At 53.2% G+C, this 11,773-nt stretch overlaps 1 protein-coding gene across 2 annotated transcripts; it reads left to right on the top strand.

Annotated features, from left to right (window-relative positions):
- The first annotated feature begins 4,377 nt into the window (after positions 1-4,377).
- On the top strand, positions 4,378-11,592 carry FAM131B (family with sequence similarity 131 member B). Of its 2 annotated transcripts, XM_065884000.1 has the most exons (7): positions 4,378-4,507; positions 7,051-7,160; positions 7,464-7,499; positions 7,814-7,907; positions 8,219-8,416; positions 9,859-10,002; positions 10,222-11,592. In XM_065884000.1, exons 1-7 carry the CDS (start codon positions 4,480-4,482, stop codon positions 10,692-10,694), a joined length of 1,083 nt encoding a protein of 360 aa, XP_065740072.1. In that variant the 5' UTR covers positions 4,378-4,479; the 3' UTR covers positions 10,695-11,592. The 2 variants fall into 2 exon arrangements, with proteins under 2 accessions (XP_065740072.1, XP_065740073.1); XM_065884001.1 differs by lacking the exon at positions 7,464-7,499 and having other exon boundaries at positions 4,480-4,507; positions 10,222-10,694.
- Positions 11,593-11,773: the final 181 nt, after the last annotated feature.

Below are 11,773 nucleotides of genomic sequence, written 5' to 3'. Positions count from 1 at the left end.
ACATTGGGAATCCAGAGGATGGTGGGTGTGCGAAAGAGAGCTCCACAGACCACCAGCACAGATTCTGTGGCCACTTCCTACTCTGTGGAAATACAACTTACACACTACCGACATTCCCACCGTGGACCCATCCATGACTTAAGTCTGAGTCTTCCTTGATGTGTCAGCAACCCACCCCCCAAGCCCCATTCTTCGTCTTCCTGTTCACTGGGTATTGAGGAAATTAATCCCTTTTAAAAGAATACAGACTTCCATCACCTTTCTCAGACTCTTCTGATTTCCACCCAGACCCCACGCTATTCCAGGCAAGTCAGGGCCAAACAATCTACCCCAGCCCTTTTACCGAGCTCCTCTGGTATCAGCACACCCACTTCTGGTGCCTTAAGCAGATAGGGCCTCCCATGAGCCACTAAGGGCTTCCCGCAAGCTGACTAAACTTGGAAGCAGCCTGAATCACCTACTTGTTGTGTCGAGATACAGACTCAGATACGATACACAGATGTTTCTGTGACAGTACAGGTCTTTGGTGTCATGTTTTAGAGCTGCCTCTCCAGTTTTGGGGGGCAGGCCTGCCTTTGGTGTGTCTCTTTCAGTCCTGCAGATAAATAGGGACATATCTTTGTTCTTGGGGACCCAGTCTTCAAAATGGGATGATGAGTATCTTGCTTGGTCCTTTAAGTTGGTACTATTAAGCTCTTGCAGAATTAGAGACTTCCACCACCACTGTCACCACCAAATATGTATTTAGAGGCCAGGGGTTCTTAAACTTTTTTGTGCCCTGGATCCCTTGGCAATCTGGAAAATCCATGGTTTCCCTCTCAGAATGATAGTAAATGCATAAAACAAAATACAGATTACAAAGCATACCAATTATATAAAAACATTATAAAATTGTGGTATAGTAGTATATCTGCTTCTTTATAAAAGCATTAAATAAGTAAACGTAGAGGCAGGTTCAATACTACTATAATTTCAAAGTAGTGACGAACATAAAGAACGTTGTAGAAAATCTGCAACTGTTGTATAATAGAAACACCTGCAATTTTCATGGCTGATAAAGACACAGTGCAATACCTCTAATACGACTATGGTTTGCTGCCTACATACCTAATTTAAGTGGATGGGGAATTTCAGTTACAAGTTAGTGAACATAATTTTTTTCCCCATCCAAGGTTATGGATTCTGGATTCCGTCCATGAATCCTGGGACAAGAGTCCCCATTTTAGGCAGTACTGGCTCTCAGCTTGGTTTGTCCTTCTGTCCAAGACCTGTCCACGGGAGATTAGAAGCACGAAGCAGCAACCACAGAGAGGATGGGAGCATAATTTCACCTTGGTGTTGTGTCCCAAAGAGAGCCAATAAGGAAGTGCCAGTGTCATGCTGGGGCATTCTGCCAAAGTCCTATATTTTTAGACTTTGGAAATGGACTGATTAATATTGTAATTTCATTGAGAGTCAATCTGTAACTGATGAGTGGAATTGGACGTTTGTAAAATATAAGCTTTCTTCAAGGAATCCCATAAATTATTTGGGATGGAAAGCCTGACAAAAGGCAGGAGAAGAATCTATGTGTGTGTATGTTTGTGTGTGTGTGATTTTTAAACAAAAATTGATACACTGTAATTCTTATAGCCTGCTTTTTTATAATATCACAATGTATCATGAATAATTTTCAACAAATACAGTTATAAGATAGTATTAATGGCTGCATGCTATTCTATTATAGGCATATAGCATAATTTATTTAATTAAGCCCCAGGTTTGAACGTGTGGGCTGTGTACAATCTTTATAATTATTATGAAATTGTACGCTGGTGGATGCTGTAGATTTCATCTTCGTCCACATTCTATTTTTATTTTCTTAGACTATTTCTATAAATGGAATTGCTGTATCACAATTTAATAACAATAGTAATGCCTGTTTTGAAGATTTTTTGATCTGTACTGTCAAACTGTCCTCCAGAAAGGTTGTTCCTGTTCATAGCAGAACTAGAATCTTTGACCTTGGCTCAGAACACAGCAAAGAGACTGGAAGAATGTCTCTAAATGGTGAGAAGTAAGAAGATTCAGTACAAGAAGCAGGAAGGAAGCATGCCAGTGTTGTGCCTATGATAGTCTCCTTTTCTCTGATGCTGGAAATACCTTTAAGACAGAATATGGGATGGGACTGAGTCTTCTAGACCTGGGATCCCTTGTGTTGACTTGACTTAAACCATTTGGATAAATCCAGCCTTATACAGCTGTGCTAAGGGGACCCAAGGAAGGGTTTGTATCCATGTTTGGACCAGATTAATACTGAGAATAGTGGAATCAGAAAGCACCCCAAGGGCTTCCCTGGTGGCGCAGTAGTTGAGAGTCCGCCTGCCGATGCAGGGGACACGGGTTTGTGCCCCGGTCCGGGAAGATCCCACGTGCCGCGGAGCGGCAGGGCCCGTGAGCCATGGCCGCTGAGCCTGCGCGTCCGGAGCCTGTGCTCCGCAACGGGAGAGGCCACAACGGTGAGAGGCCCGCGTACCGCAGAAAAAAAAAAAAAAAAAAAGAAAGAAAGAAAGAAAGAAAGCACCCCAAGGGAAGAGCAGTTTCAGGTGAGAAGGCATGAGCAGAGCTGGCCACCTGGTCCATTACTGCTGACCTGGAGTCAGTGCCTTCTCTGCTCACACAATAGGGCTTTGGGAGCATTACTGTAGTAATGAAGGCTGTTTCTTCCTTTATCTTTTTTTTTTTTTAACCATCTTTCCATTTTCTTTCTTTTGCAGCTACACACTATATTCCAGGAGGGCAGAAACCACTTAGTACCTCTTTTGTATAACCAACAAAAGCTGACCTGGGGGTGGAAAATACTTTCTAATTCCCTCCACTGTCAAAATAAGAGAGCAGATCCTGCCACAAAGTGTACTGGACAATTAAAATCTAAGCCCACCCACCACTGACCTTTCTCTCTTCTCTCTCATGGTTCTATAGATGTAGACTTGGTTTGTTTCTTCATGCACAGAGACCAAAGATTATTTCCCTTTCCATCATCCTATCTCCTAGATCTGCGATTAAATTATTAGTATCTTCCCCTACATCTCTCATCTGGGATTCCACAGGAGGCAGTGGTTACCACCCTAAAGTTTAGCTTCCTATTCATGATCTAAAGATCAAAAACTTGCATCCGTTAAGACTTGGTCTCTCTCCCTGTTCCAGGTCCTCACCAGGGCCCCCTGGCCCACTGCCCTACTACTCCCTGTCCAACCTCAGGAGGGACATAAGATCAGGTGGGCAGCAAACAGATCCTAGATTAGCATTTGCTTCTGACATTGGTGCTCACCAGGTCGGCTCCCTCGAACTTTGGGGTACTGCTTAGATAAAAGGGTCTCCTTTTCTCATGCGACTTTTCTGGATTCCACTTCTTGCCTGCTGTAACTGTAGTGCCCACCTAACCCTTGCCACTTAGATGTCTCTCCGTCTCTTACCCAAGAGGCCCTTGGTACCTACCCGATCCGACCCCACTAGCCCGAGGGCAATCCACCCCGCTCTTGCCCGCCTCTGACATCCTTGCGCTCATTTGTCAGAGAAGGCCAAGGCTCAGAAAAGTTACACTGGATATAAAACTGTCTCCTAGCCAGCCTCGGGTCCTGACATTTTTATTTCCCTCGAGATGGGATCGAATTATCTTCTATCCCCCTCCCCGATCAGAACTGGAATAAGATTATCTGCACCATCCCCACACCCATGCCCGATTTTCCCGCGAGCGCCGAGCACCGGCAAGTCTAAAACACGATCCACTTGCAAAGACTTCGCGACCTGTTTGGGTGGATAAAACAGCGCACAGGAAACGCAGAGCAAACGGAGCTGCATCCAATCACGCTCCCGTTTGTGTCCCAGATGTAGCCCCAGGAAGAAAACAAGTGTTTGCGGAATTTAGCGGCCAAGGCCCTTCATCCAGGCTTTATTCTCACTCCCGCCCCACTTTGTCTCTAGACATCCCCAGCCCCGAGCCTCAAAATCAATCCCCCAGATCCGAAGGGTGGGCCCGGGGTTCTTTACCCGGCTCCTGAGACCCAAGGCGGGCATCCTCCGGGTCTCCAGCAGCCCCCGGGCGCGAGCCCAGCGGGAACCCGGCGAGCAGCCCCCGAGTGGCTCTGGGGAAGGGCGAGAGAGGCAAGCGGCGTCAAGGCCCCCAGACAGCCCAGCTCCCCGAGGGAGCGCCGCGGCGGGGTCAGGGGCAGGGCGGGGAGGCGCCGGCGCAACCAATCCCCGGGCCGCCCCCTCCACGCCGCCGCGAGCCGAGCCGGGGCGGGGGAGCCAGGCGGCGGCGGCGGCGGCGGCGGCGACGACGGAGGATGCCGTGGGGAGGGATGGAGAGGGGAGGGGGGAGCGGAGCCGAGCGGAGACAGCCGCGGCGCTGCAGAGCGGCTGGGGCGGCGGCGCGGCTCCCGGTGCTCCCCCCGGCGCCCGCCCCGCGTCGGTGAGGGCCCGGCCTGGAGGCCCGGAGCCATGGGCTGCATCGGCTCCCGGACCGTGGGTGGGTACCACGGCGGCGCGGGCACGGGCGCGGGCGCGGGCGGAGGCAGGACTCGGCGGGGTCCGGTCCTCCTGCCCCTCCCCCACCAATCCCCGCGCCCCTCTGGGTCCCTCTCTCCGCACCGCCCGGCCCCGCCGCGCTCCCTCACTTTCCCTCTGTGCCCTCGCGGTCCCTGCCTTCCTCTCTCCTCCCCGCTCTCCCCTCGCGCCTCCGGGCCTCGCATCCCTCTGGACTCAGTTCTCTCCGTCTCCCTCCGGCTTCCTTCCATTGCCCTTGCCCAGGCGCGGTCCCTCTCCATCATCTCCCCGCCAACCTTCTCTCTCCTCCGTCGCCCTCCCCGACTCTCCCGTTCCCAGACCCTCCATCTCCAGGCCATCGGCCTCGACTCTGCCTTCCCCAGCGCCTCCTCGCCCCCTCTCCATTTCTGGAGCAGCCCCCGTTCTAAGGACCCCCAGTCTCGGTCTCAGCCCCGAGTCCCTTTCGCACGCCCCCGCCCCCGCTCCGCCTCCATCTGGCTTGGGTGTTTTGCCCCCATCTCTTTCCCTCTCCGTTGCCTTTTTCGGTCGTTTCTGCCTCCCCCGATTTGCTTTGTTCACGTGCATTTTCCCTCCGGGGCGGGGGCGGGGTGAGCCTGGTGCCTCGGGGAGGGGAATGGGTTCCACGGCCGGAGGCAATGGGGCCGGGTTGGGTTGGGGTGGAAGAGCCGGGGACGCAGGGGGGAGGCCGGGGGTTCGAGGGCCGGAGAGGGGTCGGGAGCCCGCTCCCAGGAGGGTGGGGCTGGCCGAGCGAGGGAACCCGGGGACCTGGCTGCACCTGTCGGCGGGGTCTGGCGGGGCGGGGCCAGCTCTTTATTTACCTTTGACCGGGGGAAGGAAGAGAGGCGCCTCGGAATTCTTCTCCCCTCAGCATTCGCCTTGCTACCCAGTGCCTTCTCCTGCACCCCGTACACCCACTCCGCTCTCACAGCTCAGCAGATTGATCCAACCCTCTCCCAAAACCCCCAATTTTTCCCATTCCGACTCCCAATTTCTCCCGCCTACATGCCCCAGTGACCTCAGGCTGAGAGAATAATTCGTATTATTATTACAAACAAACTCACTCTCCGGAAGCCTGATTTCTCTGAGACCCGATTTATTTCCATGGATACCCCCACTTCCTCCTCTGCTTTCACCTCTTCTCTGGGTTCTTTCCCTCCCCCTCCCTGCCCCCCACGGCTCTGACTCAGCTCTCCCTCTTCTACAAAGGCCACCTCCCCTCACCCCTCTCTCCCACTCTGCCCTCGCCGTCTCCCTTCCCCTCAGAGGTTGTCCTCTGCCTGCCCATTCCTGCTCTGTCCGCCCAGATGTCCATCTTTCCTCTTCCCTCCCAGCCACTGGTCTGACCCATCTCACCATTCCCCTGTAGCCCCAAGGGAGAGTGTGCCCACTTTGGAGGGGCCTCACCTCTCTCAGACCTGTCAAGCACAACCCCTTCCTCTTGCAGCAGCTATGCTGTTGCATGCCGAACGCCTCCTGGTGCCCAAGACCCCATTCAATTCACCCCTCCTCAAGAGTGGATTCCTAATCCTAAATTCAGAATCAAACAACTTTATGTGTAGAAAAGATCTATAAGGTCAGGTGGTTCACTTGGGCCCACCACCCAAGTGATTCTTCCCCAAGGCTTCCAGTTGGCATCCCCACCCCTCATGGCAGCAGTCCCCCTTTACGAGGAGCCGTGGCCTCGGCTGCAGAATTACCATCTTCCTAGGTCCTCCAGTTTGCCAGTCAGCCCTCAGACCCTGTCCACCCTCTCCCATTGTCTTTTGTCTTCTCTCTGACTCGAATTCCTATTCTTTTAGTTCCTATTTTAAAAAGATCCCTGCTCTCCTCCTGCTGTCCCCCTTCTCTCCTCTTGAATCCATCACTTGTCTCCCAAGGGTCAGGTAAAATGATTCCATCTCACTCTTTGCTTTCTCTGCTTTCATTGCTTCTACGTCTACACACCCAGCTCTTGCCTCTATCCCCACCAAATCTCCTTCCTGTCAGACAAATCCACCAACTCCTCTGGAGGGTCCACTAGGGAAGATGCAATCCTTGCACCTCACAAATAATAAGGCCAAAACTTAGGGAAGCTTGCCCCTTGAAAAGTTCTGCCCTTATTTGTAGGAACATAATAGAGGAAAAGCACAGCTCCCATGCACTCCCATACAGAAACCCTCAGAGATTCCTCAGGATAGAATGGAGACCTGTTTTCCTTCTAAAACCCAGCCGCTGACCCTTCCATTTAAACAACAACAAATGAGGCCATAGAACACTTTTTCCGAGTGTGCTATTCTTGACTGAGCTCAGCTTTATTATCTCTCCTAACAAAAATTTGGGGCGAGTGGGGATGTAAAAGAAAATAGGCAATCAGAAGAGGGAGTGGGAGTGGGAGGGCAGGGAGGGGTCTGGAGGGCCTGGCCCCCATCTGTGGCCTCAGCGTTCTGAAGGAAAAGGACGAGGACGGGCCTTCGGGTTGGGCCTAGGGAGGTGAAAGGGAAGCAGCTAACCATCTGTCCATCTCAGGAAATGAAGTGATAGCCGTGGACTGGAAGGGCCTGAAGGATGTGGACCAAATCAACATGGACAGCACCAGCTCGCTGCACGGAAGCAGCCTCCACCGGCCATCCACTGAGGTGAGGCCCTCCGTGCTCAGCCCCCCTCCCAGAGGACCTCGAAAACACCCCCAGAACCACCATGCATAAGCCTAGTCCTTCGGCCACCTTCCTAAATTCCAGGACAACCTCCCAGACACACCTTCAGACTGACGCTCTCACAGAACATTTCTCCTCCTTTCCTCAAACACAAGGCAAATGCTCCACGCGGAGATCCCAATTCCCTGTGTTAATCTCAGGAAAGCCCTCTCTACTTCCCACTCTTCTGGAAGCCCCTCTGAAGAAGTGCCCCGGGTACCCACTCCCTCTCCTCTTTCCTCACAGCAAACCCGGACTGACTTCTCCTGGGATGGCATCAATGTGAGTGCAGCTCCCCCCAGGCCTCTGCAACCCACCCTACCTCCTCTTCCTTGGCCTCTCCCACCTGCTGCCCCATAGCACACAGCGCCCCCTTCCTCCAGCGGGCACTGGGAGCCCTCACATTCTTTAGCCACCCCGAACTCTCAAGGGTGGTTGGGGGATAGGCCTCCTAGGGGCCCCCCAGGTATAATGGTAGCCTGATCACCCGCCCTAGCTCATATCCTTACTCCTGGAAACCATGGACTGTCCTCCACATATAAAGCGCCTCATATCCTCTGATTCCTCTGCCCCTCCTCCCACATTCCCTATCCCAGCTCTCCATGGAGGACACCACTTCCATTCTTCCGAAGCTTAAGCGAAACTCTAACGCCTATGGCATTGGGGCCCTGGCCAAGTCATCGTTCTCAGGTGAGACTCCGACCTGGGGATGCGAGCAGCCAGGAGACTCCCTAGGGGCTCATGCTGTCAGTCTTCCTGCCCCTTCAGGCCTGAAGAAGACCCTCATCCCCAGACCCCGGACCTGTTTGCCCTTTCTGTCACGCCTCTCCCATCCTCCAGGCTGCCCCTCATAGACAGAGTCTTAGGGCATACCTGCCCCCTTCATGGGATGGAGTCCCACGGGACTAGGGTGGGGGTGATGGCGGGGGCAGGGGAGGGACAGATCTGGTGCGGGTATTGTGTGATGTTCTGGAGCACCTGGGGAATGTCTGGCCCCTCAGGGATCTCGCGAAGCATGAAGGACCATGTGACAAAGCCCACAGCCATGGGGCAGGGCCGGGTGGCTCACATGATTGAGTGGCAGGGCTGGGGGAAGGCACCAGCCATTCAGCCGCAACACAGCCACGAGGCCGTGCGCAGGGATACAGATGCCTACTCCGACCTCAGCGATGGCGAGAAGGAGGCACGTTTCCTAGCAGGTACTTGTTCCCCAGCCCCTCAAGAGACACATTTTCAGGATGGCCAGAGACCGACCCTTCAGCCTGATCCCCTATGGCAGGATTGGCTCTGTTCATGTGATACCATCAGACTTAATTTCCCAACTAGCTCTAATTTCGAGGACTCTGACTTGTTTATTCTAAGTACCCTCAAACTTATTTTTATTATCGTCTCAGAAGTTGAGGGGAGTTAACATGGGATTGTGGGTCCACCTGATGCCTTCTCTCCTACATGGTGGGACTGTCCAAACCCTGGGTTCCCTCAGTACAGGAGGAAAAAAAAAAAAGGCAGGTATCTTAGGCTTCAAAAGTCTGTGCTTCTACTCATGTTTTATGATGAAAATGAAAGAAAAGCCTTGGGGTTCTCTTCTAACCTTTGCCCATCAGCACACTGCAGTCATGCGTGCAATTACAGGTCACATTACTCGTGACAACCACCAGATCAAGGGACCTGGGTGAGGAGAGGGTGTGTACAGAAGAGCTTTTACAATTCAGTATAGGTACGAGGCAGGCATATGGTGTACCTACAACCCTGCCCGATCCCTAGTGGCAGAACTCAATAAGATACCTAGGAAAAATGATAAATCTGGAATAGACAAGAGGGTTCTTTGGTTGGTGGTGTGGGTGGTGGAAGAAATATCAGTGGGGAGGGGAGCCAAACATGTAGTGGGTAGTGAAGGGCAGCTAGCAATGTAAGCTTCAACTTACTCATGGCTTTGACCAACATGGGAACCCCAAGTCTACCCATCTTCATTCTTCTATCCTTCCTCCCTTGTCCTTCCCAGACCTTGAACTTGATACCACTGTGGACCTACAATCCCTCCCATTTAGACTCCTCTGGCCTTGACTACCTAGCCCTAGCTACCATTCCTAAAAAAATTCCCAAGCTAAACTTCTGGAAATCCCCAATTTCAATCCCTTAGGATATCTCACCAGAAGACCCCCCCCAACTCTTTCCCCTAGGAATCCTAAATCTGACCTTCTGGGAAGTCCCCCACGATTTTGCCTTGTTTCGGGGCATATACCAAGGCTGTGCTGTCCAATACAGTAGCCACTGGCCACATGTGGCTAGAACTTGAAATGTGGCTAGTCCGAATGGAGATGTGCTGTAAGTGTAAAATATCGACTGGATTTCAAAGATTTCGTATGAATAAAAGAATGTAAAATACCTCAATAGTTTTATATGGATTCTACATTGAAATGATAATGTTTTATATAGGTTAGGTTAAATAAGATGTATTATTAAAATTAATTTCACCTATGTCTTTTCCTTTTTTTTTAATACGGCTACTAGAAAATTTAAAATTGCATAAGTAGCTTGCGTTATATCTCTACTGAACAGCACTGCACTGACGTCCCCCGCCCCATGCATGTGTCTAAGGCTTCCCCGAGCTATCTCGTGCTAACTACGTTTCTTCTCCCAGGCGTCATGGAACAGTTTGCTATCTCCGAGGCCACTCTCATGGCCTGGTCCTCCATGGATGGTGAGGACATGAGTGTCAACTCCGCCCAGGAGCCATTGGGCTGCAATTACAGTGACAACTACCAGGAATTGATGGAGAGTCAGGGTGAGGGATGGTTCCAGAATCCGACCCCAGAGGCCTAAGAGGCCTCCTCAACTATCCAGGCTACCTCCATGCACCTCTGTTCTAAGACTTTCTGTTCATATAGGCTTTCCTACTCCCCCCCCTCACCCACCGCCCCACATCTCACCCTCAATTCTCTGTGCTGTTGTTACTGCCTTTGATATTCTGTGACCCCACCAACCGCCATGATTCTCTTTACAGATGCCCTTGCTCAAGCCCCAATGGATGGATGGCCTCACTCCTATGTGTCCCAGGGCATGTACTGTCTGGGGTCATCGGATGCCTGGGAAGCAAGCGACCAGTCCCTCATTGCCTCTCCGGCCACAGGATCCTATCTGGGCCCTGCATTTGATGACTCACAGCCTAGCTTGCACGAAATGGGACCTTCCCAACCTGCTTCGGGATACCCTGCTCAGGAGCCTCCAGCTTTGCTGGGGGGAGATACTGACTGGGCTCCAGGGGTGGGCGGGGTGGACCTGGCCAGGGGCCCTGCCGAGGAGGAGAAGAGGCCATTGGCGCCCGAGGAGGAAGAGGATGCGGGATGCCGGGACCTGGAGTCGCTTTCCCCACGAGAAGACCCCGAGATGCCCACCGCTCTCAGCCGGAAGGTGTCTGACGTCACATCCTCAGGCGTGCAGTCCTTTGATGAGGAGGAGGGAGAGGCCAACAACTAGCTTCCTCCCACTGAATGCCCCACCTTCCACTCCCACCTGAGGGGCGTGGCTGCAACCACCCCCTCCCTTCCCCCAGCAGTACGGCCGAAACCTGGGCAGAAGACTCTCACGAGCCCAGGAGTCCCGGCCAGCAAAACGGAGGGCCGGGGTGGGATTTTATCCAGGCTTACACTGTAGAGACCACAGGTCCAGGAACTGAGGCCCAGGCAAGCAGATGGCCATGAACTTCGCTTGGCTGCGGGCTTCTGGGTCTGTGGTGGTGGAGCTCCAGTGTGTACCCTGAGCACAGGAGCGCAGAGCGGCCCGTGGCCGGCCCCTGGATCTCAGTTCTTTGCTCCCTGATCTCGTCTTCCAGGAGCCTTGACTGTAGCTGCCTGAAGGCCTCCTTTCTCCACGTCACTCTTGCTTTGCCCAACTCTGTTTTCTCTGGCTGTGGCCCAAGCTCATCCCTCCTATGAGGAGCAGACCTCAGGGGCTGTGGGACATGGTTCGATGGGCACAGGGGAAGCAACGTACAGACCCCGTCTCCTCAGAAGGAGGGGGCTCTGCCCTCAGAGGTAACTTGGCTTCTGAGATCAGGAGTCACGGAGGAGGTGGACGTGGCCGCCAGGATGCACAGGGGCACAGGGCCTGTCCAGAGACCAGGCGGTCACTGGTGAGACCGAGGACAAACATGGCCACTTGTTCTGGGGTCTTGACCATCCTGCGGCTGGAAGGAGGACCCTAAGGATATGGGAAAGGACCCCGCCAGGGCTGGCGGCTCCAGCTCTTGCTTCCCTTTTCTGCCTTCTTCTGTCTCCTGCTCTGGGAGCCCCGGGGCCCCGAGGCGGTGGGGGGGGGGGCGTGACACAGGGTGCAGGTGTCTTGGCTAGACGGGGAGGCTGTGTCTCCCTCCATCTACCCCCAATTCTCTGGAGCTGTTTACACTTTTCTCTCTGCCTTTTCTACATTTTTATAACTTCTTGGGGATTCAGGGGTGAGTAGGGTGGAGGGAGGGGTCCGGTGCTGTCAGGCCCCCAGCTGGGGCAGGGTGTCTGCCAAGGAGGAGCGTGGGCTCTGGGCTCCCTTGGCCCCTCTTT

This window comes from Phocoena phocoena, chromosome 9 (assembly GCF_963924675.1).
Source record: "Phocoena phocoena chromosome 9, mPhoPho1.1, whole genome shotgun sequence".
NCBI classification, from domain to species: Eukaryota; Metazoa; Chordata; class Mammalia; order Artiodactyla; family Phocoenidae; genus Phocoena; species Phocoena phocoena.
The sequence above is the reverse complement of the archived record's forward strand: the minus strand, read 5'-3'. Positions and strand labels throughout refer to the sequence as shown.

Excerpts from the sequence above, each read along its gene's own strand:
- FAM131B (XM_065884000.1), top strand. The coding sequence starts at position 4,480 with ATGGGCTGCATCGGCTCCCGGACCGTGG. Across the intron at positions 4,508-7,050 it reads CATCGGCTCCCGGACCGTGG|GAAATGAAGTGATAGCCGTG; the intron begins GTGGGTACCACG and ends TGTCCATCTCAG. Across the intron at positions 7,500-7,813 it reads TCTCCTGGGATGGCATCAAT|CTCTCCATGGAGGACACCAC; the intron begins GTGAGTGCAGCT and ends TCCCTATCCCAG.